The following is a 25372-nucleotide window of genomic DNA, read 5'->3' on the forward strand; positions in this document are numbered from 1 at the left end:
AGTCTCGAGATTGGTGTTATTCATCATTGTACTCCTTCAGAGATGCTCATATAAGAGATGACATAAATGCGAATGAGATTCTATGTGTTATATTTAATAGTATCATATTCACTTAGATTCTTAGCTATGACCTTGAATTTGGTTGTATTTTAATACAATTCACCAGATAGAAGATGAGCTTCTAGAGCATCAGATTTGTCATGAGATGTCAGATGTCTGCATCAAGTAGGATGACAAGTAACTGAGAAATGACATTGGTGCTATCCTAATTTTAAATCCAACAAAAGAATAAAATTCCTTGCAACCAGGACAGCATCAGGATACTTATATACAACTTTTCTTCCTTGCTACTGGAATAGTAATTCCACTGCTATGCGGAATGATTTTTCTTAGCATGTTTTCTATGCAATTGAAATTGTTCAGATCCAAGTCGTGTAAGTCAGTCTAAAGTTTTATTCTGGTGGAATAGCACTATGTTGTCAGAATTTACAGAACTCAATGAGAACTAAGCAGATAAATACGTTTGATCAGGTGATCAGGTAAAAGGTGCAGCACAGTGCTCAGACAGAGATGCTTTCAGAAGTTGCAGTAAAAGACATAATTTAAAAATAACATACCTTACTTAGAGATGTGCTCATATGAAAACACAGGAAGGCAAGAGCAGAGTCTATTTCTGTTTTGTTCACAGTGTAGATACCACAGTAATAACATTTCATAAACGCCCAAGACAGATGGTACGTATCTTATTTGAATAATAAGATAACCAGAAACTTATCTATTGAATGGGGTGAATCCAATATCATGTAATCCACCTTAATCTTTGGCTTCGGGTTTACAGGAAATCTTCCCTCTGAACAGTTGCAGAGCTTGTGATTTATTGCTGCTGTCACAATGATGTGCACAGATCACCAGACTAAGTGTGTTTTGCAGTGACTACTTGCAAGTGTTGGTATTTTTGCTTTGTTCCTGCAAACACTATGTCTTCTGTCTTCTACTGAAATCTATGTGTTTTCTTTTAGTGTCAGTGTGCTGCAGTACACATTCAAACTGTCAGCACTGCAAAACAGTGTCTCCAGCCACTGCGAGGTCACTCACAATAAGAGGAACATCATCAGTTTTGGCTACATGAGCAGATACGAAGCTTGATTTCATTAATTTGATTTTAATATTCACTGCTATTTCTTTGTTCCGGTGTCTGGTCAGTGCTTTATTCATTCTATTTGTTTGTCCCTAAGGTCCAGGCAAAGATTTGGAGAAGGAATATCACACTACATTTGTGTGAGAAATTAACTCATTTTCTTCAGAGAAATTCTCTGGGCTTCCGTAGCATGGGAGTGAGACCAATGAATAGGTGCTCCAGCTGCTTGGGCAGTTGGCTTGAAGATAAGTGCAGTGGGTTTGAGAACATCCTTGATCATTATTCATTAAGCAATGGTCTTTTTAATGTGTTCTTGTTTTCAAATCTCAGTAGTGGTGCAGATGGTTCTGAGGAAGAGTTTGCACTACTGTAATAAAATGAACAGATTTGCAGAGATGTTTAGTGTGCCAGGAGAGATCTCTATTAATGGCACTTATAGTTAATCTTCAAAATTTAGCCTGTGTGCATTGTTAAGAAATTTTCTTAGAAGTAAAAAGTAGAGTTCTTTAACTAAAACAAAAATAATAAACACCAAGCTTAATTTTCATTTTTGTTGAATTCTTTCTTGCTGCTCCTACGTCTGGAGAGCCAGCGAATAGCTCCCAAGAAACCACAGCGCTGAATAAGAACCAGCTTCATAACTGCTTGGGTGCTTTTTACACGCAGATGGTAGGTAAATTGATTGGTTGGCAAGAGAGCAAGTGAGCTCTCAAACCTGCTAGTGTGTAACGAGAAAAAAAAAGTAGTAGGTTATACTGAGCTGAGTAATTGTCCTGTAACTGTTAACATGGTGCATGCTGCCATTGCAGCACTGCAAATCACAGCATGACCAACCTCAGGACAGGTACTGTCCAGGTCACCTCCAGGAAAACGCTCCTTAGAAACAGTGTTTCCAACACTCATCAAATGCATGGACCAGACTACACTACCAGACCCTCACATGGTATAAAATGGTGACTTCAATGTGGCCTTGTTACTTTATGCCAGCTGAATACACCTGATCCTAACATGGTCGTGCTTTTTCTTTCAAAGTTCCAAGCAAACATGTTAAATAATGAGGCAAACAAAGGGAAAGGATAGAGAGTATATTAAAATATAACTTCATTTCATACTTTTGCTGTTTTATTTTTAGAACATGATAGGAAGTAGTAATATTTCAGTATTAGAGAGTACTAATGCAATGACCAATTTTAAACTGGACAAATAAAATTTTACAACAGCATTGTACATAATTCTGTTATTTTAATGTCTAAAAATAATCAAGAGAAATATTACATAAACTAGGAAAATGTTATATAAACTACCATAACAGCAAAAGGTGATTTAAGTCTATTTACTTTAGCAGACAAAATCTTTAGCAGTGCATTATTTATGTTATTATTTTGCTTAAAACCAAGGGACTGACCCCCATTACACCCCACAACTCAAACCCAAAACTTTGTGCTGTCTGTCAGTGGAAAAATAGCAAGTTGCTTAATCGTCCCCATTTTCTCTTTTGCTATTCATGCTTTCTCCAGGATGAAAGGCCTTATGCAATTTGATAGTGTAACATCAGGAATGCCATAAAGGCAGTTTTATTTTTATACTGGGGCAATTAAAAAAAAAAATGGTCTACTCACAGCAAATTTGGAGCCAGATCATCTATGCCAAAAGTAGCAATGACTGCAGTGTATAAAAGAAGCTAGAATTGTCCTCTTCTCTGAAGCAGAGGACAGAAAATTGCTTATATGATATAAAAATCTGGTTTGTAGTAAGATCTTTGATCTGCATGTGAATTCTTATTGTTTATAAATAACTGAGTAAAATCTAAAAAACTCTTGACACTGGTTAGTAAAAGAATAGAGATGATTCTAAATCCTTTATGTAGTCAATACAGTAAAAAAATACATGTTTGATATTCAAAACTACCTGTATCTAGAATGAACAGATCTGTTCTTTATTTTGCATTAGATGGTCTTGAAAGAAACTAAAGTGTTTTATATCCTTCATTTCCATATACCTGAAGGAATGACATATTTGAAATTTTTATCACATTGAGAATATTGGTCCACATTAATATAAAATATTTTAAATACGACAAAGTTGTATTTGGGATACCCAGTCTGAAGTCAGGCTTTGAGAAATGAAAAAATTTTTTAAATTTTGGCTCAAGAGTTCCTGTAAGTGGATTTTTATGTCTCTCACGTATTTCTTTTTTTTTATATGTAACTGACTCTTCACGCACACACACTTAATGGGAGGGCTCTATCTTACTGGAACGTTACCAGAGGGACCTCTGCTGTTTTTTCAAAATTAAAAATTCAGTGACTGAAAGACGGGATCTTCCAGATTATTAACAGTATGAAGAGCTTTTGTTCCTGATTTCATAGTATTCATACTGGAGTTTTGGAATTTTGCAGATGCACACTGTAACCCAGTGCCATATTTTGAATCTAACCAAATATCTGCAGTAGGATAGGATACCATGGCACCAGGGTATGGCATGAGCTAATTACTTCTGACATCAAATCGACATTGTAGGAACCAGTCCTTCAACCTGCTGAGTTCCAGCTGATTCTTTCACCAGGTGTAGTCCCAGATACTCACACGAGAAAGTTCCCTACAGCACCAAACCTTTTGCTATTAGGTTTAGCTATCATTTTTAGTTAGCTTTTAATTTCTTAATTCCTGCCTGTTAGGCTTCATGTGTGTATCTTAAGTTTTATGATCTATCAGAATGTTATGAGAGAGAGGTATATAATAACTGTATAATCATTTGGGAAACAGATCTGCAATCTGCACCACAATTTCACATAGGTTTTTCTACATTGGAATTACAGGAACATTTGGGATGTATTAATACTGATAGATATTGAGCACTTAGAGGCCTAAAACCATAAATTCAAATTTGATTCCTTCATCTATGCTGTAAAAGTCTTGTTTACAATTTTTTAACATTTTTACTCTTTGTTTTTATTTTATCTTTAATTTGGACAGGACAGTGGAATGAGAAGCTTGTAGTCCTTCATTTCTTTTTGTTGTTTATATTTAGTTCCAATTCTCTGTGGCCCAGAAAAGAGTAATACGTGAACAGTACTAACATTTCTGGATTGCTTTATTAAAGTTTTGTCAAAAAAAACCCCCACTAAACTAATTAAAATCAGACAGTGTGATTTTTAAAAATTTGATTAATTAGCATAAACAATATCCCTATAATAAGCTCCACTGACATTTTTTGTGTTCTTTTCATAGTAGATTACTGTATTCTTGCCTCTAATTATAGTAAATCCTATTACATTAATTTTCATTGTACTGGTAATCGGATTAAAATAGTATAGCATTAAGAGTCATACACACTGTAATGAAAACAGCTTTATACATTCTAATGAGAGCAACTTTTTTATTGAAAATCAAAAATGGTTTTCATATTTGTAATAAGTGTGCGACTACACAACTAGAGACATAAACCTGTCTTGAACTAGGATTCTAACCGATTTCAACACATTCATGAAACATCCAGCTAGCCTTCAGACTTATGAATGTGGAAACATTCCTATCAGTATTTAATGAAAGATATTAATGATGCTAAAAAATGCCCTAACTTTATAAATGTCCTACTCATATTATATTATAAATAAATGATAATTAGAAATTTATATTTATAATATTATAAATTATAAAATGAGGCATGTGTATAATTTTTGGCAGGAGAAACTCCTTAAAATTTAGTAGTACTCTCTGTCATTTTGATGTACTTATCCTCATGTGTACAGCTACCATGCACAAAACTCACTACTCAACCGAAAAAAATGCGAAGGCAATGTTCTAAGGAAGTAGACTTTCTAGACAACTGAGTACAGTGGTATGAATTGGTCCTCATTCTAAATTTTTCACAGTGGTTCTATAACACATCTAACACAACAATTCAGAAAGCCATATTTTTTTCTTAGCCCCCAATATTCTGAATTTTTGTTTTTCAGAATTCCACACCCTTTCTTTAGGAAACCATCATTATTCCCCGCTTTTCACAATCTTCCATTTTCTTTTAATTGTTGTGTGCTTGGAGGCTTCCCCATTGGGTATAACATCTAAAAATGAAAGCTATTAACAACTCTACATCCCAAAATCACAGCAAGGTCTGATCACACTTCACCTCAGAGTTACATAGTTTCACAGTTCTAACAGTACACGGTTGGCAGGACTAATTAATTAGATCTTTGTGTACTAAGATTGTGATGTGTTGCAGATGGCAATGTATTTCTTAGAATCTTTTCTGGGAAGCAATGTTACTTACGCTTCTTTTTCTTCTGCATCTCACATTGAAATTGTATGCTTGGTGATTTCTTCCCTCCAGTAGTTTTCTACATGAATAAGCCGTATCAGAGAGCACTAATGGAATTCATGCATATGCTTATTTTTTTCTACATTAAGCTTATTTTATCCTGTAAGAGGGTCATGCTTGTCAGGCATAATGTGATATTTGGATAATTTTGACTTAGGGTGGTTATCCTTTTTTTTTATTTGTTTTCTTTTCTTTTTTTTTTTTTTTAAGGAGTAAAATCTTAGTATTACAAGTTTGCAAGAAATAGGTAAATGTCAAAGCACTGGACAGTGCCTGTACAAGTCCAATTTGTTCTAGCCTGAATTCTTCACTTCAATAGTATTCTTATTTTTACAGTAACCTAAAATTTGCTTGTAAGAGTATAAAGCAGCAGCACATCAGACCTGTAGAACTATTTGTACAGGAAACCATTTCCAAATAGCCCTGACTGTAGTGAAACGGGGATATTTGCTTGCAAGTTGCTTATGAACATTTCAATTGCTTAATCTAGAAAACCGTTTCTTCTTGATAATCCATAGTAAAATAAAAGTTATTTATTCTGTGAATAAATTCTCTTAAGATCTTCTTTGTCTTCTGAGAAAACAAGGTGAACATTCTTTTCTTCCAAAAGCAAAATTATTTACCTCTTTCCATTTTGGCAGCTGAAATAAATGACCAGGATGAACTGTTTCAGGAAATGCAAGTCAGTTCTAAACAACTGTGTCAGTTCATTTATTAGACCCATTAGACCCTACTTAGACCCATAGCTGTTTGCCACCACTCAAGCCAGCCTCTCATGAAGACACTTTAAAGAAATATGAAAACTTCCCCTTCTGTAGATGGTCAATTATGCAATACAGTGTGATCGGAAAATTCCTTCAAGTGTTTCGGTGTATTTTTTATGATGGTACTGTATTTATCTCTCTCGCTATATCTATCATTTTCACTTAACATGGAGTTTATGGAAACAGCAGTATTAGACCAGAAAAAACCTTTGCATTATATACAATAAATACATTAATGTGAGTACAGAGAAGCCCTAGTAGATCAGAAAAAGTCACAGAATTATGTATTTTAAGTGCAGATTGGAAACACACAAACACACACACATTTTACTTACTTTTGAGGAGAGAGAAAATAGCCCCCAGAGTCATTGCATCCGACAAACTTGTGGATTCTAAGGAAATCTTTTGCTTTTGACAGATATTATACCTTTTTTTTTTCTTTCTGGAAAGAAAATGGGAGATGTATGAGGTTTACACATGATAGATTGAAATGGCAAGAAAGTCTGTTATAGTAGCTTTGACATAAATCTTTATTAATATTATTACTATAATGGAGTAATTGTATAAATTCACATTACTAACAACTACTGCAGAAAAAAAACCCCTCCTTGGTAAACAGGAACTTTTGGATTAAATTGGAGATGGAGATCAGTTATCTAATGTCATGTTTTAATGTCACTACTGTATTGTATCAGTCTCTGGAACACCGCCACTTTACCAACTGAACTGTGTAATAATATGTTCTCAAATCATATTAAATACTACAGAAGCATAGAATAGGACATATGTATCAAGACTTTTTTATCAATCATTGGAGTACAAGTCAGCAAGGGGAACAGGTTTATCCTAGGAATAAACACAATATTAATTCTTCAGCATACACAGTAGCACAGTATTGAGAACTCCATGGAATGGATGGTGTAAGGTTATGAAAAGTCTCTGTTATATGCAGAGTAAAGCTTATTAAGACTATCCTAAAATGCAAATAAAAGATTCTATTTAATATGTCATAAAATCAGCAACAAGTTTACTTAATGTTTGATTTAGCTTTAATAAATTATGACCTTGAGTGCTTGAAGTGTGTCATTAAGGTCTAATCTGCCGTCAAAATTTGCTGATGTGATCATTACATTACTAATAAGGATGTCAGTTATGCTGGTAAGATGATTTTTTTTCTTTTTACCAAACAGTGTTAGATTTGTTGAACAAAATAAGCTACATCAGCAAATAAAGAGTAATTTTGCTTGTTCACCAGCACAGCTATGCCAGTTAGGAGTGTAGTTTTTTTTTCTCACGTTATTGCAGAAAAATGACATTATCTGAAGTAACTTAAGCACAGCCAAGACTTTTAAAAGTGCACTTCCGTAGTGTCTCCAAGGAGACTTTTGAGTAAGACTTAAATGTCCCTTCCTCCTGTGAGTACAGTTAAGACTGAAGTGACACAGGTGAGAGTTTGAAAAGGATGTCACCTAGTGACAACTGGCACTACAGAGTAGTGTGAAGGGCTAACAATAAAGGAAAGCAAGATAAGGTTCCAAAATCCCTGTTCCAGTGACAGGCTTATTGATCTCAGATCTAAAACCAGCAGGGGTAGATAATGCTGCAAAATCTTGCTTTGCACTCCCTGGAATCTGATATATATTCTACCAACATTAAAACGGAAAAAATGAGAGTCACAACATGGGATGAAAGTAGCTTTACACTGCAATTACACTACCTTATTCTTAGTGGCTGATGGGAGCTCCCAAAGTACAACTGCCCCAGTGGCATCCTCCAAGTCGCAGTCAGTCAGCCTCCTGCTGCTGAAAACAGCCTAAAACCACCATGGCATGGGCCAAGACTCCATCACACACACTGGTATTAAACTCCACCTTCTCGGGATCCACCCATCTGTCTTGTAGATACACTACTGTCCTATTGAAAAAACAAGTATGAGTGGAGTTTGTGCTAAGCACACATCCATTCAAGTGCAGCAGTCATACATAATATCATAAACTTGTCTGAAAGAGCAGTCTGTTCCTCTGAATCAAGAAGTGCATTGGAAGGACATTCAGGGGACAGGCTTCAGAAGAGGTTGGGACATCACAATCTGTAAGCAATATATAGATTACACAGTTCTGAGATGAAGTCTGCAGTTAAATTACCTAAGGAAATAAAAGCTAAGAAATTAGTATGGTTCTGCTTGGTTTTGTACTGAAAAAAAATCCCATGGAACAACTATATTGGAGTAATCTAACAGAACTTAAATAATTTTTAAAACACATGCTAGGTTCAAAAACGTAAACAACTTCCATCTTTCTGCAGTGAAGGAGAGTGTTAGACAGAACAGGTTTGCATTGAGAACAGTAAATATCATCAGACTGCCTCTCTTGCAGGGATATCTACTGTCTAGATTTTGGTCTTACCTTGGCAAATGGGTCCACGCAGGCCTTAGAGCTAAAATATGGGGATGTCTGGATGCTTACCCTAATCTGGAAGTTGCTGATTGACTCCTGTTAAAAATAGGATGTTCATCTGAAAGGCAAGAAAGACGGGATCTTTTTACTCTTTCAGTAATGTATGTATACAACATTGCTGCTTAAAGCAAGATGTTATGAAAGCCAACATATAATGAAGCCATTGGTGCTTAGAGCTAAGAAGGAACAGGTACAAGAGAAACAGAAATAATGCCAATTAAAATTAGAGAATAAAATGTCTTCATTAATGTCTGATTTTCGTCTCTGTAATGCACATCAAGAAGTACAGAAAACAATACATAAAATGTACAAAAGTTAATTTGTTAGTGCCAGATTGATAGAGTATAATCATTGAGAACTATAGAGCTAAATTTGGGATAACTATAATTATTTAGCAAATTTAAATAGATTTAGGAATTCCTAGTGAATTAAGAATAGGAATCGTATTATAAAGCAGTTGAATAAAGATTTCAGTATACACCCATGCTCCATTGTAAGTTTTTACACAAGGTATGGTTGCCATATTTCTTAACTCTTTTGTATATAAATACTTAAAATAAATTTATGTCCCAAACCTGCTACTGTAAAAATAAAGAACAATGTTTTGGGACTCTCTAATACAGAGTCCTTTTACAAGGTAAAGAACTCTGAAAGCTTACCTGCTTCTTCCAGGTTGATCAGCTTTCAAATAAACTTTGCTTCCCTCTTATCCTTAGATTGCCTGATCTACAAAATTTTTACCACTACAACCAGATTAAGACTAGATTTTTCTTTGAAGAATTTCTATATGAGATGGATTTTTCTAACTGATGGGTATAACACTCAAATGTGATATTCAAACAGTCTCATCATTCTTTTAGTCAGCATTACCTAGCATATCAAGGTGTATATTGTATTTTTAATAGGATTGTAGTTGAATGTAAATGACTATTTCAATTACAATAGCATTCATCAGTAGCTAGCATTCTGATGTCAAGAATAAAATTCAGCCCACACTTACTCTCTTGTAACTTTTGTGGGCAACAGCAGTTTTTTCAGTCAGCTAATGATGACTAGATATGCAGAAGGAAAAAAGCAATTTGTTTGTTTTACGAGTTTTAAGTCCAAGTAAGATCCTTAGAGGTTTCAAAACTGATTTGATGTTCTGTCTATAAAAGATATAGACTTTCCAATTAGTATACTACTAGCATTGTTTAAGTACAAAAATTAATGCCTCCTTCCTTTATCTTCATAATCATTTCAAGTTAGGCATCCCTCATTGCTTTTAATGCTTGAGCACTCTGAAGTCAAAAAACTCATTAACTGTATTGTGAAAGCTGGAGATGTACAGGCTCACACTGAACATCAAGCTGCCATTTGAATTTTTTTAATCGTTTTGTGACACAGAATTTCAGGACATTTGTGTACATCAGATTTCTTGGCTGAAAATGCAAAGCCGTCCAACTCATTAACTACAGCAATACAACTAACGTGTTTCTAATTGGGCTTATAAGTACTGTATTTATGTTGTCTACTTCCTGTGTAATGAACAGGCCTAGCTAGAATGCAGCCTACTACAGTCTTGAGGTATATATTAAACACACACACACAAAGAAAGATAATCAGCAAAATGCTCATCTCTGAGCCATAAAGTGACAATGCTGTGTGCATTATCTCTTCCTAGCTGACAGTGCCACCTTAGGATCCCAACTCTGGGTAAGGATTACAATTAATACTATATCTATTATAGCAACTTAATGAAAAGTTGTCACTTGAGCATGGATTTGTTCATACCTGCACTCTGCAAAATATCTACGTGCTGAAACATGGTATCTCTAGCCAAAGTATTTCCCACCACTATTGATCAATGTGTCAGCTAAGTGCTACACTTCACTTTCAGAGATGTTTGTGCTGATGTCTGATCATATTGTGCCATGTGTTAGAACTTATTCCAAAAGCACTTCTCAAACACAGTGGTCTTCTGCTGCTGTTAGTGCTGAGCTTGAGGAGGAAGGCACAGAACAGATTAAAGCCGTAATGACAACTGTGTGACACCTAAGGCCATGACACACTTACATGTTCAGCTATTTGTGCTTAAGTACCCAGAAGGTGGGCACCCCCTAAAAACATTTTATACTTTTAGTTTGACTTAATCACCATCTGATTCTCGAACACACTTCAGTTGCTTTCCTCACATGGAATTCCTCACATGGGATGCGCTGTCCCAACGGCCTTCACCTTCACCTCACCACTGCTCTCACCTTCATCCTTAACTCACCCTCACCTCACCTCACCCCACCCTCCTGCTGACCCTCCTGTTCACCTTCCCGCTCACGGGGCCGCCCCGGCAGGCCGTGAGGCGTTTGCCCCGGAGTTCGGTTACTGCTACCCCCCAACCGGCACCGTCAGCCGGGAGGACGATTAAAATAACATAGGGCTCCTGTAGGCGCTAATGGGATTAGAGGCGAAGCGAGGAGGTGCGGGCAACGCTGCGGCCATGGCGCGCCTCTGATGGCGGGAGGGCAGCGCGGCGGCTGCGCCTCATGGGCGGGGGCGGGATACCCCAGGTAACCGGGGAGGGCAGCGGGGCGGGAGCGCCCCGGCGGCGGGCAGGGATGGTGGGGAAGGCCCGCTCGCGTCGGGGGCGAGGGGAGGCGGCGGCCGCCCGGAGATAGCCCAGGTGAGAAGAGGGCGAAGCGGGGGGCCTGGTCGGGTGCGGAGAGTGCGGCGCGGCGGGGGAGAGGGAGGCGCGGCAGTGGGTCGGGGGGCAAAGCACGGGGGGCTGCGAGGAAGGGAGTGCGACAGCGGGAGGAGGAGAGGAGCGCGGGCCCGGGGGAGGGCAGAGCGCGGCGGGAGGCGGAGGAGAGCGTCAGCTGGAGCGGGGATAGCGGGAGCGCGGCAGGAGGCGGAGGAGGAGAGCGTCAGCTGGGGGCAGAGATAGAGGGAGTGCGGCAGGAGGAGGAGGAGGAGAGCGTGAGCCGGGGGGGCAGAGAGAGAGGGAGCGCGGCAGGAGGAGGAGGAGGAGGAGGAGGAGGAGGGGAAGAAGCGCGACGCAGGGACGGCAGATGCCTGGAAATAAAAATTTGATGATTGCATGCAGCGACTGGAGAGACTCTGTCGGTGGCGGCGGCGGGGACGAGGCAGGGACAGGGGGGGCGACGGCAAAATGAAGTATCAGAAATACCTGACTGTCTTGCAGATGGCCATAGGGGTGACCGCCTCCAACAGGGGCAGTCTGATGCCCTTAAAGAGGAAGCTGTGGTGAGTAGGCACAAACGGGGCCGCGGGCGCTGCGGGCCAGGCGGGCCGAACGCGGGCCGCGGCGGGACGGGCGGGCGCGGCGGCGGGGGGTCCCCGCGGACATGGGGGGCGCCGTGCCCAGGCCCGGCCTGCGGCGCCTGGCGGGCATCGCCGGGGCACAAAGTTCCCGGCGGATTCTCCGCCAGCCGTGCGGAAACGCCGGGAGGCGTTGGCGGTGCCGGCGGAGCTGTCCGCGCCGGGTCCAGCGCAGGACGCGGCCGGAGCAGGCTCCGCTCCCGCGGGGACAGCGCTGCCGGACCCGGCACCGCGGCAATCGCAGCCCGGGCTGAGGGCGCGGGAGCGGCTCCGGCGGAGGCACCGCTTGCGTGACAGCCCGAGTGTTGCCGCCGATGTAGCGCATTGTGCTCCCGCCGCGGGCTGTGCAGAGAGCCGGGTCCGAATCCCCTGCCCCTGCTGACAGGTGTACCGAGAAAACGGGAAAAGAGAGACGCAGATCTCATAAATTAGTGAGCGACAGAGGTAGTGCTGGTCAAATATGGTCATTTTTATTTAAACCTCGCTTTTCCCCTGACTGATTCTGACTCCTTTTGTGCTTGCTAATTGTGTGCTGAACTGATTTTTCTGGATGAATCAACAACATGTTATGAAAAATGTATTAAAGTATAGTGGTGTAATGTGGGTGAGTGGGGCACCGAGAGGCATATGGCACTGCAATACCCTGTCACTCGTGCAAGAGCCCACTGTCAGCTTGATGGGAGCAATGGTATGTGTGTCATCATCAGGACAAATCATAAGGAGAAAATACAGGAACTTGTGAAGTCAGATTTTCTGTGAAGAAAATATCAATAATAAATTCGTAATTTCTTATCTATAAAAATACCCAAGAGTGATGTTTAGTTGGCAATGGTCATACAGTTTTCTTTCACTGGACTTATATGTTCCTGTGAAGGAAAGTAAAGTGTCACAGTGTCATTTTATTTAAACATAGTTCGCAAATAAAAATATTATCATGTCAGCAGTTGTAGGCTGTACATGAATTGTAGAGTGTGGTTTTTTACTTCGTTTTCCCCCACATTGTCAGCTAGCATAGACGGCATCAAGAAAATGTATCAACTGAAGAAACATAATGTGAAACTAGTAAACTCTCTGTCATTAATTCCAGATCTTGCTGTTCCTTGCAGATAGAACACAATTTGACGAATCTGTTCATCCTGACTGTATTGAGCAAAATCAAATGAAGTCTTACACAAAATATGTTGTCGTACAGATAAGTTTTGTTACATTAATCCAAGATTTTTACAATGTATTCAGTGGTTTGACTCTGATTATATAAGCTACATAAAGTGTACCACACGTATTTTATTCTCCCCAAATGCCACTCCTGTGTTCAGCTTAAGAAGTTTAATTATTGGTTGTGTAATAATAACAGTTGTCCAGTTTCATATTTCCTGTGGCTTATTGGAAATCTTTTATTTGCTGGCATGTGAAAGGAAAGCTATCTTTATTTGTGTACTTACTTTCTGTAAGTCTGAAAGGGCTCAATTCAGCTCCTACTTTGTCTTCAGCTGAAGTTAGATCAGCTCTATGTTGTCCTGTTTCATGGTGAGATTCTGTGCTTTCTGAGGTATAGCAAAACGTTATAGTGGATCCATACTAATACTTGTCACAAACATTGCATTTCATAACATTTCTAGCTTGATATCATGTTGCTGCAATGCAATGCTGTATGAAGATTTAGTTGACTAAAAGTGTTAAAAAAATAAGGTAGACTTTTTTTAATTTTAGGGAGATGTATGAATTATTTGAACATTTGAAAGTATGTCTCTGGGATATTCTTATTAATAGGTGACATGATATAATGTATTCACATTTTCTTTGAGAACTTTAATAGCATTAGGCATTATCTATTTGGATAGAATTTATGCTTATGGATGAAATACTATTTTCTGATGCATTTAGAGAAATGCTTAAAGAAACTTTGTCATGTTATTTTTTTCTTACTTGTGCGTAGTCTCTATCCAATAATACATTAACAAATCTAAATATTAGAGAGAAGGATATAGTGCTGTTAGTAAAATCAGTGAGATATTAGTGTATATTTCCAACACTTAAACCAAAAGTTGATTTCAGTACTATATAACTGGAAATTTCAAAAATACCTACAGAAAATGTGTAAATCAAGTTAGTCCATGGTCAGAGGATGCTTTTCCCTCTATTTTTATTTGCTTATCTTTAAAAATTGACAACATTGTGTTTAACCAATCATATTTGTAAGCTTTTTGATGTGTTAATGTGTGTGACTGGAAGCAAAGACATAATTTAATAAAAAAGGGTTAAAATACTCATGTTTTTGTTGGTGGAGATAATCCACCTGAATCCTACTAAAAGAAAATGAAAAAGGTAACAGCAATGTTTTGTTTCTTTGGAGAGCATCTGTCACTCCAATTTTCTCCTGCTCTTCCCCCAAAAATTTAAGTCCTATTCTACATGAAAGCAGAGCTACAAATGAAAACACAAAAGATGGACACCGGCTGTCTCACGATGGGTTAAGAATAAATACTTATTAAGTAGCAGAGAATAAACCAGGTGATTGAACAAACAGAAGGAAGCTATGGCACAGGCTTGCAGCGGGAAGTGGAGGAGACAGAAACTTGCTTTATGTGGAGCTTATCATTTTCTGGTGAGGTTTACTTGGGGTAGTAGAGTTTTGGACTCAGGGAAGGAGGAAGCTGCTGGAGTCCTGAACTGCTGATTCAGACCCTTCCTTGTGTGTGTACAGTGTTGTAATCTAATATGTAGGAACCTAATTGAGATGAATAGGATGTTTTTAATCCTCTTGCTGGAGGGACGGTATTTTGATACAAAACCCACCATCATAACACTGCTAGTACAGGTAGAGTGCAGCAGTGACTAACATCTGCAAAGGTGGTCAAGAAAAACTGACAACTGACCTGGGAGCATCTTAAAATAGTAAATTGTCATAAATATTTACTGAAATCCCAATACGTGCAACCTGAGTCCTTTTACAACAGGGAAATGCTAAATCACATTATTAAGGGGAGTTACACAGGTAGACCATAATTTCTTGTCACACTGAATATTGTGTTTCTCTGCTGCAAGGAGAAGATGTGCAGGCAAATAAACAAACAAATGAAAAAGAGAAGCCAATAGCAACCCCCCCAACAGGATATCTTAGCAACTCTAATAGTTCTTCTCACTAATATTCCCTTCTGTTTCTTAAACATTTGCCTTTACTTTGAAAGACTTCCTCTGCTTTGGTTTACACCCCTGCTGCTCCCCTTGGTGCAGGGGAGTGCAGAGTCATGAAATAAGGCAAAAAACTTGTTTAGTGATAAATTTTCATTGTGGAGATTATGGAAATGGCTGAAACTATTCCATATTTACATTCTTTTAAGAATGATTGGTAGTTATCTGAGGCAATCTAGGTTATAGAAAGAATGCAGGTGCAGTGCACTACAGAATCTGAATTTTGACAGGATCCAGTTCCCATTTGGTGCTACTGTTAAAAGCATGTGTGGTATAGTAGCTGGGATGTTAAATGTTAGCTGCTTCTTGTAAGATACTGCACAGGCACAGTTATTTTCAAGAGTGGGAGTAAACTTACTTGAAATCAGTGAAGAATAACCAGCATGTCTGGAATTAAGCACTGATCTGAAAGCTTTCTTGTTTCAGAGTCTTTGTATTGAGGCTGAGACTTGGCTGTAGAAGCCTAGACTTATAATGAAGGATATCTGTTTTATCATTAGGACCATCCCTTGGGAGAAAAGTGCCATTGTTTGTTTATGTTCTAAGTAGTGTCATATTTAGTAGAATCAAATAATGGAAAATGTCACCTTAATATAGGAGATAGCAAACATCAAAAATTGATCTTCTTGGTGTCTCTACAGAACTTTGTGGAAAAATACAGAGCCTCAGAATGGGTATTTTCCATTCTTGACTACTGGTTCCAGCTAATATTTGTTTGAAATGGGGATAAAAATTTGAGTTTAGCCCATTGTAAGGATTTATTCATGTTGCTAATTAATTAATACTTTTTTTTTTTCCTGGTGGAGGCAGGATACTGTGCTTAGGACCCACATATTTGCAGAGGTGCACAAGAATTCAGCATAGCAGCTGACTGCTCAGTGTGGCCAGCCATTGTTTCTAATTTGCCTTTTATTTTCCCAAACAAATATTAGTATTGAGTATGTATAATTGTTAGGATTTCCAGTCGCATAAGTGGGAGTGAATGTCAGCTTTTCCAGCCTTCTGTTTGAGCCAGAAGCCATAATGATCACATTAAGCTGAGCCCAGCCTGTGTCTTCACTTTCTGTAGTACTGAGGAAGACTGGCTTCTAATGGGAGGGCATATAATTATGGGCATTTTATGCATCTTTCAACTGATATCTGTGTAGCTACTAGACGTAGAAGTTTCTAAGTTAGACTTTGATATTGCTACAAGTATGTAAATGCTTTTTTAATAGGTTAGGCAGACAACTTGTAGTATATGAAAAGTGTAATAATTACGTCACCCTTAGAAGGTGAAGGCTATGGAGTTGACAAAACCTTGTCCACTCTGCGTTAACTGTACCATTAACACTACAGTTGAAAAACAAATACAGAAAAATGTGTCATTTCAAGACTTGTTTTTTATACATGCTGATGCTGACTTTTATAAATTGTTCAGAACTCTGAACAAGAAGGGAATTTTTTAAGTTCTTGAAAAATTTTTCAATCTAACTGGTCTGTCTAGAAAATAAGATGATATTAGTCATTTCAGACATAATTTAACTACAAAAACGTTAGGTCATATCGGAAGTTGTAAATAGTAATTATGTGCAAGTAGAAGATAAAGATAGTTTTATTAATAAAGCCCTGTTGTATACAGCCCATCCAATTATGTTATAATGTGTATTAAGTTGTTAGCCCTTGATGTGATACTGCACCTTGAAGTCACTCTTGCAGAGCATTTTGTTAGCCTAGCATGTTTGTCAGTGGAATACAGATACTGAAAGTTTAAGGTTTTTGCTTATTGTACAAACTAGAGAAATAATTTAGAGTCATGGTTATGTAATGTGATATATGATCAGGAACCAGTCAAGGTCAATGAAACTGTTCTAAGAATTGTGGATAATAAATAAGGGCCTCCGACTCCATGTGGGATTTGCAAAATGGTTCAATTTCACTTGACTAAAATTTCCGGAAGTTAATGAATTGGGGTATCTGATTTTAGAATTCCTGTGATGAGCTCCATTAAAAAGGTGTTATGTTTCCAGAATATTAAACATATTATTTGAACAGAAACAGCACATTTGAAGCAAGGCATCAGGAACTGTTCACTCCTTTCAAATATCTTGATGCTATATTCTACTTTTTAAAGCCCTAGACTTCCTAGGCTTTTGTTCAAGAAGTAGTTGATGGGCTGCAGATATTTTAAAGGGGTCTCTTACAAATCTTTCTACTTTAGCCTATGATAATTCCTCTATACTCCTCATGCATGTATTACAATCAATGACTTTGCAATTCACTTCTTAATTTGCTATTAATATTATATTAATTTGTATTAAGCAACACAAGTAAAAATTTGAAGGAAGGAGGTAATCAAATATAGTAAATTTCATTGATAATTTTTTAAGGTTCAGATACCAGAACCATGGAGTATTGCATTATAGTTTCAGTATTCATTTAAAAAGAATAAACTTTGTTTCTCAGATTACAGTGAATACTTTGAGAACACAAAACATGATTCAAAAGTAAGAAGGATTTAAAAAAACTGGTTTTCAGATTTTTGAATAATTTATTTCCAAGTCAATCTCAAAACACTTTGGACCTTGTCTGATGAATTTGGACTCACTGAAGCTGACACTTGGGTTTATCTTGCAACTCTATGGTCTTAACTTTTGAGGAGTATTGATTGTGGAAGTCTCTAGTGTTTGACAGATTTCCTGTTGCAGTACTGCACGAATGTTGCTGGCAATGGATTCCTGAGAGTTTCATTGCTGCACCTGCCATTCTGCCAAGACTGGGGGAAATTGCCCGGAGTCTGTCTCAGGGCTGTTATTGCTTGACTTCACTAAAACTGGAGTAGTATTTGAGGCACTGGAGTAGCTGATATTTCATTCGTTTGCACTTGTCCCAAAGTTTCCTCATCAACCATAGAGTCAAAACCCCATGAAGTGTCAATATGATTATCTTACCTCAGATCCTTCTTTTGGTGTACATATAGTGCAAAGCTTCCCGATTCCCAGTAATGATATTGATTGAATTTTTTGTTGGTTGGTTAAATAATACTTTTTTTCTAGTAAAGATAGCTAGGAATTAATGATTTTATAAAGGATTGAAGAGAATCTTTCAATTGTGATATTTTTTCTCACAAAATTATATTTTGAAAGTTAAATGCAACTTTAAAAACATTTTTCTGTATCTCAGAAGCTAACAAGTAACAGCCATAACTTAGTCTCCAGCAGAATGAAATGATGGCTGGATTCCAGAAGCAACAAGTTCATTTTTTCAAGCAGCTTTGAAGGGTGAAGATTATAAGGGCCATTAATGTAGTTCTTTGTTAAAATTCTATAACTTTGATTAGCCTGTTCTTCTGACTTGTTTGTTGTTTTTTCTTTGTTTCATTAAGTCTTAAGTATCAGAAAACATTAAAAAAACTGCAACTTAAAGAAATGTACATTTGTAGGTAAGGCCCTAGAATAAGTGGTTTGAAATGTAGTTCAAAATAAGGAAAAGCTAAGTGCAGCTTAGAGCTGTTAAACTCTTCTACTAAGGAAGAAGTCTAATGTACCATATATTTAATTCATCAGAGGTGCATGTGAAGATTAGTTAACCCAAATTATAAGTAATGGAAAAGGCAACCAGAGCACAGAGTATATACAGTTAGGTACACTTGCATTAACTTCATCAGAGATGTTTGGAGAGCTCAGCAACAGAAGACAGTGATACCATAGAAATGTACTATCACTGTAAATGTCACTGTCTGTGGAACAAGGTTGAGTCTGAGGAGTTGTCTTTCTGTGGACATTTGTCTTGTTAATAATGCTTTAAGACATTTAGCAGGGAAACTTGTGTTTTTGATATTTCTATTGTGTGAACCAATATGTTACTGTAGTAGCCAGGGCATATTTCTCAGAATTTAATCCATATATGATTATACTAAAAAACCTGGTGGAGTTTCAGCAGGAGGTTTATAATGTAATTAAAATTTCTCAATATTATGGTTATGTTTTCAGGTAGAAATTTTTATTGATCCTTGCAGTTTACAGTTTCCAGGAAAATAACCCAAGGGGAAAAAACCATCTAAACCAAATCACTATGTTATCGAGAGAATTTACAGCAAGCAGTTTGTGTGTGTCAGTGTGCATGTGTAAAAACCCCCAAAAATCAGACATCTGAAAATGAAATACTGATTTGGTAGTCACAGCAGTTCAACAAAAAAATGAAAGTTTTTATTTTTATAAATTGAATAAGAGATTTGAAAATATTTGTTTTAATTTTCACCTTTGGATATTGCAACTTCTTCTCCCTAGCCACCTGCTGTCCTAACTGTGGCACTGTGTAGCCTCAGGAGTTTCACTAATCAAACAAGTGTATTCAGAATGTGGTTATTGTATCTTGTGCTTGGAATTTTGTATTTCAAGTGTTAAGCCAGTTTTTGAAGTCTTTTATGGCTGCACTTGAGAAATTATATGAAACAAGTGTCATTCTGGACATTCAGAATTTTATGTTTGTAGGTAATTCTTAGTGAATATAGTTGCTGGAATACAGTTTTCCTTTTTCTAACATGGTGTCAGTCTGACTAGAGACTATTTTGCGTTTCAGATATTGACCTGACAAACCCTAATACACTTGGTTAATTGTTAACCCCACTTAATTCTCCTCATTAGCAACTTCCAACAAGCTCCTTGAAATATGGATTGCTTACTCCAAATATTTTAGTTACTGACTCCCCTTAGGACTATGTGTAGGTTTCAATGTGATGAAAGCCCTTATAAAGTGTAGTTCCTTAATATATTCCCCCTATAATTTTACTAGATGCTATTATTTTCATCACTGTTTGTTGTTACTCATTACTAGAACAGCTGAAGTACCAGTAGCACTCAAAGTGATTTAACTGACAGCCATCAACACGTATCACAGAACTCGAGTTTCCACTGAAGTAGCAGAGAAAAATATTCCTTTTAATTTTTCAGAAGTTAAATATATTATTCTGTAATCTATCTTTTGTCTGATTCTTCTCACTTTTGTACAAACAAGATAACTACAGTAGGTTTTTGACAAAATCTGCAAGTGATCTGGACGTGATGGGATCTAGACTTTTGTGGACTCATTTTGGCACTTAGTGATTGAAAGCTGAAGCTTGGAGTGGCATTCCTTCTGTGTATAGCATGGCAATGTATTTTTCTTTGTAATTTTTTTACTTAAGCAAAGGTGTTCAATAAAAATGTATATCCTTTGTCTGATACGTGGCTCTTTTTGTTTGGCAGGGTAACTCCATCTTCTGAAAATCCCAATGGTGCTACCTGTAGTGTAAGTCAGGGAAAGCCCTCTTTAAGAAGAATAAAAGGGAGAATACACAGAAGCAAAAGTCTCGATAGCATTGATTTCTGTGAATTCACTGTAAGTACCATATCTTTTACATTTATCCTAGATGAAGTTATGAGAATCTTGTTAATAAAGCAGTTTCCTTCTTGCATTGAGTTTACCTATTTGTTAGATTAGAAAAGGTATTCTACTTAATAATGTTTTAGTTGTGTTTCTACACTGACAGATGCTAAGAGCAGAAATGTTGCTTGTATTTAGTATTAGTAATACACAACTATATTCTTCTTCACCAAGAGTGAGATATAAATTTTTATGTCAGATTTTAATATTGCTGCCTGCATAAGATGAAAAAATTAACTGAGTCCATCCACAACTGGAAATGGAGTAAATATGAAAAATGAAATATGTTTACAAAATTAATTTTTATATTTAGATTTTGGAAGTTGCATTTAAGCTAAAACATTCTTTTTTATGAAACCTACAAAATTATTTTAGTTGGGTATGGCTATAGAAAAGTAATAGAAAAGGAAACAAATGTTTCTAAAAGATGTGTATGCCTGTAGCACTTGAAAGCTGGTATCACAGATGATATGTTACTGCAGTTAAGCAGTACTGGTCTATACTTCTTTTTGGTTAGGGTGTAGATTTATGTTACAGTTTCAGAAACTTTAGTGTGATCATGGTTTAAGAGAATTTGTATAGGTGATGCTTTAGAGATTTTGCTGAATTGAGAGAGAAAAATTAAATACATTTTCACACAACTTTTAATTCAAGAGCATCTGTTTACATCCAAACAGTGGAAGAAAATATATTGGTAATAATCAAAGAGTATAGTACATGGGGGTAGATGTCCTGCTATTTATACCGTTTTCAAAATATTAGAATTAGTCCTAAACACAGTATGTTTTCAAAAACTGTTTACTGAAAACCCACCAAAACCTAGACATCCCAAAAAACGGAGGGGAATTTGGTAAAAAAAAATTATATTCTGATAAATTAAAAGAATGTATTTTTAAATACTTAAACAGTGTCAAAGAATATGTTAAATTATAAACTGGTTATTAAATATGAGGATGAAAGAGCTAGAAAATATGTGCTGTCTTTAAAATATAGGAATCAATAGTGATGTGGAAATATTGTCTGGCATTACATTGCGATAGAAACAATATCACTAAAATGTTCAGATGGGATTTGAGGAATCATCTTTGTGTAAGGCAAAAACAGTGGTTTGAGTGTGTGGCATCTTTCGGTGGGATGTTTTTTACAGATGATACCAGTAGCATAATTGGGATTTTTTTTCCTCAGGACAGTGTTGTTTCTAATTATGAGGTCGTAGCACTATCTTTGGGACAAAGAGTTTGTTGTTTGCTGTTCAAGGAAGGAATGAAATTACTTGCAAGGGTTTGTGATGTTGTGTGGGTCCCATGGCTGGGGCAGTGAGCAGAGAGCTCAGGTCATGCTCTCAGGAACTTGCTCTGCCTCGTTTCGAGCTGGCTCTGGTGTGTCTGTGCTCACTGTTGTCACAGTGCTGATCCCGGGGTAATCACTGCTCTACTGAAGGTTAGAAATTCCCAGAGGGAATAAAATTTGCTTGAGCTATATGGGTCGTCTTCTGTGTGGTCCTATTAATAAGTTTTATCTAAATCCATCTCTACTCTTGGGGCCTTCAAAGGAAAAGAGATTATAGCCAACGGTAAAAAGAATTCCTTGCATGCCATAGAACCTTTGCAAAGAGATTTGAGGCAGATAATAGTGGGCAAGTCTGTATCAATAGCATACAAATGTGTAGAGTATGTACATGTATGAATTCATGCATAAATAGCTAAGTATTGATAATTAGGATCAAGAAGAGAAGCTCACTTTTTATTTGAGGTCTCATGTTAAAGGATGATACAAGTTTAAATAACTAAGCACACAAATCAGTTATAAATATAGATTTTCTTGCTGCTACATAATTTAGAATCACACTGAAATATTTCTTGATACTGTATAATGGTAGTCTTATTATTCTAAAACTGTGATTAAAAATAGATCTAAAGAAATAATCGAGGAAATTAGTATACCTACATCTTTCAAGAGTGCTCTCAGAACTGAACGTTTTTCATGTTAAGCATCTTTTTCTAGTAAGAAAGCTCAGGCACTGGCAGACAGAACAAAATTAAAAATAAAAATTAAGAAGAAAATGGACTTTAACTTTCTCTTTACAACTGCTTTATACTGTAGTATATTTGTTTTATGCACAACAAAGATTAAAAGTTTCATATTTATATACGTAGATAACTTATATGCTGACAAACTCAAAGTAATTTGAGCATCCAGTGAACTGTTGGTTTCATTCGTCATGTAGGGAGGTTGAGATCCATTAATAATTCTGATTTGCTGGATTTCACTTGAGAGTAAGTAATGCCTATGTACATCCTGATAGTTTTGGTAAACCTTTTGTTCCCTATCACTAAGCAAATTCTTACTGAGAATAAATCCTAACAGCAGAGAGACATAAAAAATAACTTCTAGTTTCTTTTTTCCAAGTGTGAATAAATATGTCCTCAGTGGGAAAGTTCTGGATTTCCATGCAATATGCACATGCAAAAATTCAATACATGAAAATGGTGTATTTACTACTTTACTGTGACTTCATTTGAAGCAGGGGACAAATTGCAGGAGCCGCATTAAATTGGGAGGCTCATTAAAAAATAGAGTTATTCTTTGCAAGGGAGGGGATGACCAGTGAAAAGAGCCTTTTACATGTGTAAAATTTTAGCAGAGGCCAGGTAGGGACTACCATGGGTACCTTTAGAGAGTTGTCTGAGGCAAGGTGATGCTGCCATGTTTCTTGTTCACTGCAGTTACTAAAATATGAAGTTTGTGATATTAATGGCTTTTGTTTATACCTGTGGCTCTTAGTAATACACCTAAGAATGCTAGATAATACACCTAAGAATGCTAGAGAGATCATTACCTATAAAACCTCATTATCGGATGGCTTGCTGCTGCAATGACTATTATTAATTATGATTATTAATGGATGTCAATCTCGTTACATGATGAATGGAACCAACAGTTCACTGAATGATCAAATTACTTTGAGTTTGTCAACATTTAAGTTATTCATGTATTTAAATATGAAACTTCATCTTTGTTGTGCAAGCCTCAGGTGTTTGGATGCCCTTGCCCTGGAGTGTTCAAGACCAGGTTGGATTAGGTCCTGGGCAACCTGATCTAGTGGGTGTCGTCCCTGTCTATGGTGGGGGCTTGCAACTAGAGGACCTTTAAGGTCCCTTCCAAACCAAGCAATTCTATGATTTGTGTGAGACTGTCAAAGCACACAACTCCCAGCTGGTGCGTTTCATGCCTGTGTTAACATCCCATAGCTGGCTCACACGTATTAAGCTCCCAACACCCTTTTAGATGGTATAAGTTCTTTCTGATTACAAGTGGTGGGAGTCTGCAGGACTGCTGACAAAATCTGAGTTTTATTTCTTAGTGATACCTCTACTGTCTTAAGTGGATGATACTGGAGTTTGTAATAGTGATGCCTCTTATTACCATTTTGCTAAGGCAGCAAGTGAGAAGATAAAGTGAAATTATATTAAGCCACAGAGTGATAACACAGCAACTCCCTTAAAATGTGTGTCCATTTTAAACTTTTTCCGCTCTTTTTTCTTTTCTTTATCCTCTCCATATATTAGTAGAACCACTTCACCAGATTAGGACCTGTTCACACAAACTAAGTAAAATCTGTTTTATTGCCCATCAGTTCTTCTTTAAGGAGTATCGTCATGCTGTGTTATCCCAGATATTAGCCCTTGAAAGATGCAGCTTTGGTGGTATATATAAAAACAACATGTATTTTCTGTTCAGTCTTGGTAATTGGTTATTTGCAACCCAAAAACATTGCCGAACTCCTAGTCTACACTGCAGAAAAGGGGAGAAAAGATAAATAGGATTATCAGCTCTTGGAGAAAGATGTGAAATAGATACCACCTTGTAGATTGAGCTTATTGTACTAATGTTCTGTTACATCCATATTTTAATCTTTATTACACTGAAACAAACACTAGCTTTGCACGAGCTACTCCATACAGCAGTAGCACTTCTGAGTCCAATTCATTGACAGGGATTTTGTTGTACTAGGCATTGGGCAAACACAAAGTGTTTACTCTCAAGGACCTTACAATCTATTTCTAGTAATAGGTAAGATGTGACTGACCTTTGATTCTTTAGCTGCATATGGCTCTCAAGCTGTTCAAGTGCTACACTGATGCTAGGGCTTCTGAAGGTCACGTTGGGATGCAGGTGCGTTTTGGGACTGCCCTGCCTGAGAGAGCACTAGGACTCATCACCCTCATTTGTGTGTACATCTCAGAGGTGTATGAATGACTCTCATGGTTACTGACCGTATGACAGATTTTGTATATGTCTCGTAGCATTACAAACACTGACCACCCCTACAATGTGTAGATACAGAGAAGCTGTTTCCTTCTTTTCCTGTGAGACAGTGCTGATGTTTTGTGGGAATGACTGAAAGGTAGACTTTGAAAAATTTTATAAGGAGCTCATGTTATGAATTTTAGTAGAGATTGTATGTCTAAGATAGCTTCTTTTTAATTTTTAGTTTTTTGACTCTTTGATTTGACTTGAGAAATTAGTAAAATCAGCACCTTGAAAAGTGTGTGTTTAAAGGAATATAGATTTAAGACTTTCCTGCTAAAATCAGCCTTTGTGGACAAAGGAGCCTCTCCTTGGAAATCAGAGCACTGCAGTTATTTCCAATATGAACAATTCCAGTGCTGGAGGCAGCTGGTGCCAGCCTGCTCTCACTAAATGTGCACGCAGCACAGGTTCAAGTTAACCTGCAGCCACAGCAAAGCAGATAATCTCAGTGTACTTCCACTTGCATCAG

At 37.4% G+C, this 25372-nt stretch overlaps 1 protein-coding gene and 1 long non-coding RNA gene across 7 annotated transcripts in view; one reads left to right on the forward strand and one right to left on the reverse strand.

The window, feature by feature from the left end:
- Positions 1–6101: 6101 nt before the first annotated feature.
- On the reverse strand, positions 6102–11897 carry LOC127462150 (uncharacterized). Its single transcript, XR_007900318.1, has 3 exons — positions 11843–11897; positions 8629–8737; positions 6102–8367 (listed from the first exon to the last, which is right to left on the reverse strand). It is a non-coding gene; the product is annotated as an uncharacterized LOC127462150 (long non-coding RNA).
- Positions 11446–25372, forward strand: part of TJP1 (tight junction protein 1) — a 162606-nt gene continuing 148679 nt past the window's right edge. The window contains exons 1-2 of one of the 6 annotated variants that reach the window (XM_051770463.1): positions 11446–11919; positions 20412–20544. In XM_051770463.1, the coding sequence (XP_051626423.1) occupies positions 11753–11919; positions 20412–20544 (300 nt within the window). In that variant the 5' untranslated portion in view covers positions 11446–11752. The remainder of the gene's footprint in view (positions 11920–20411; positions 20545–25372) is intronic. The other 5 variants (XM_051770462.1, XM_051770464.1, XM_051770467.1 and 2 more) reach the window with 5 other exon arrangements.

The sequence above is a fragment of the Manacus candei genome, unplaced genomic scaffold (genome assembly GCF_025592945.1).
Source record: "Manacus candei isolate 608988 ecotype Guabito, Panama unplaced genomic scaffold, ASM2559294v1 h1tg000119l, whole genome shotgun sequence".
Taxonomy (NCBI): domain Eukaryota; kingdom Metazoa; phylum Chordata; class Aves; order Passeriformes; family Pipridae; genus Manacus; species Manacus candei.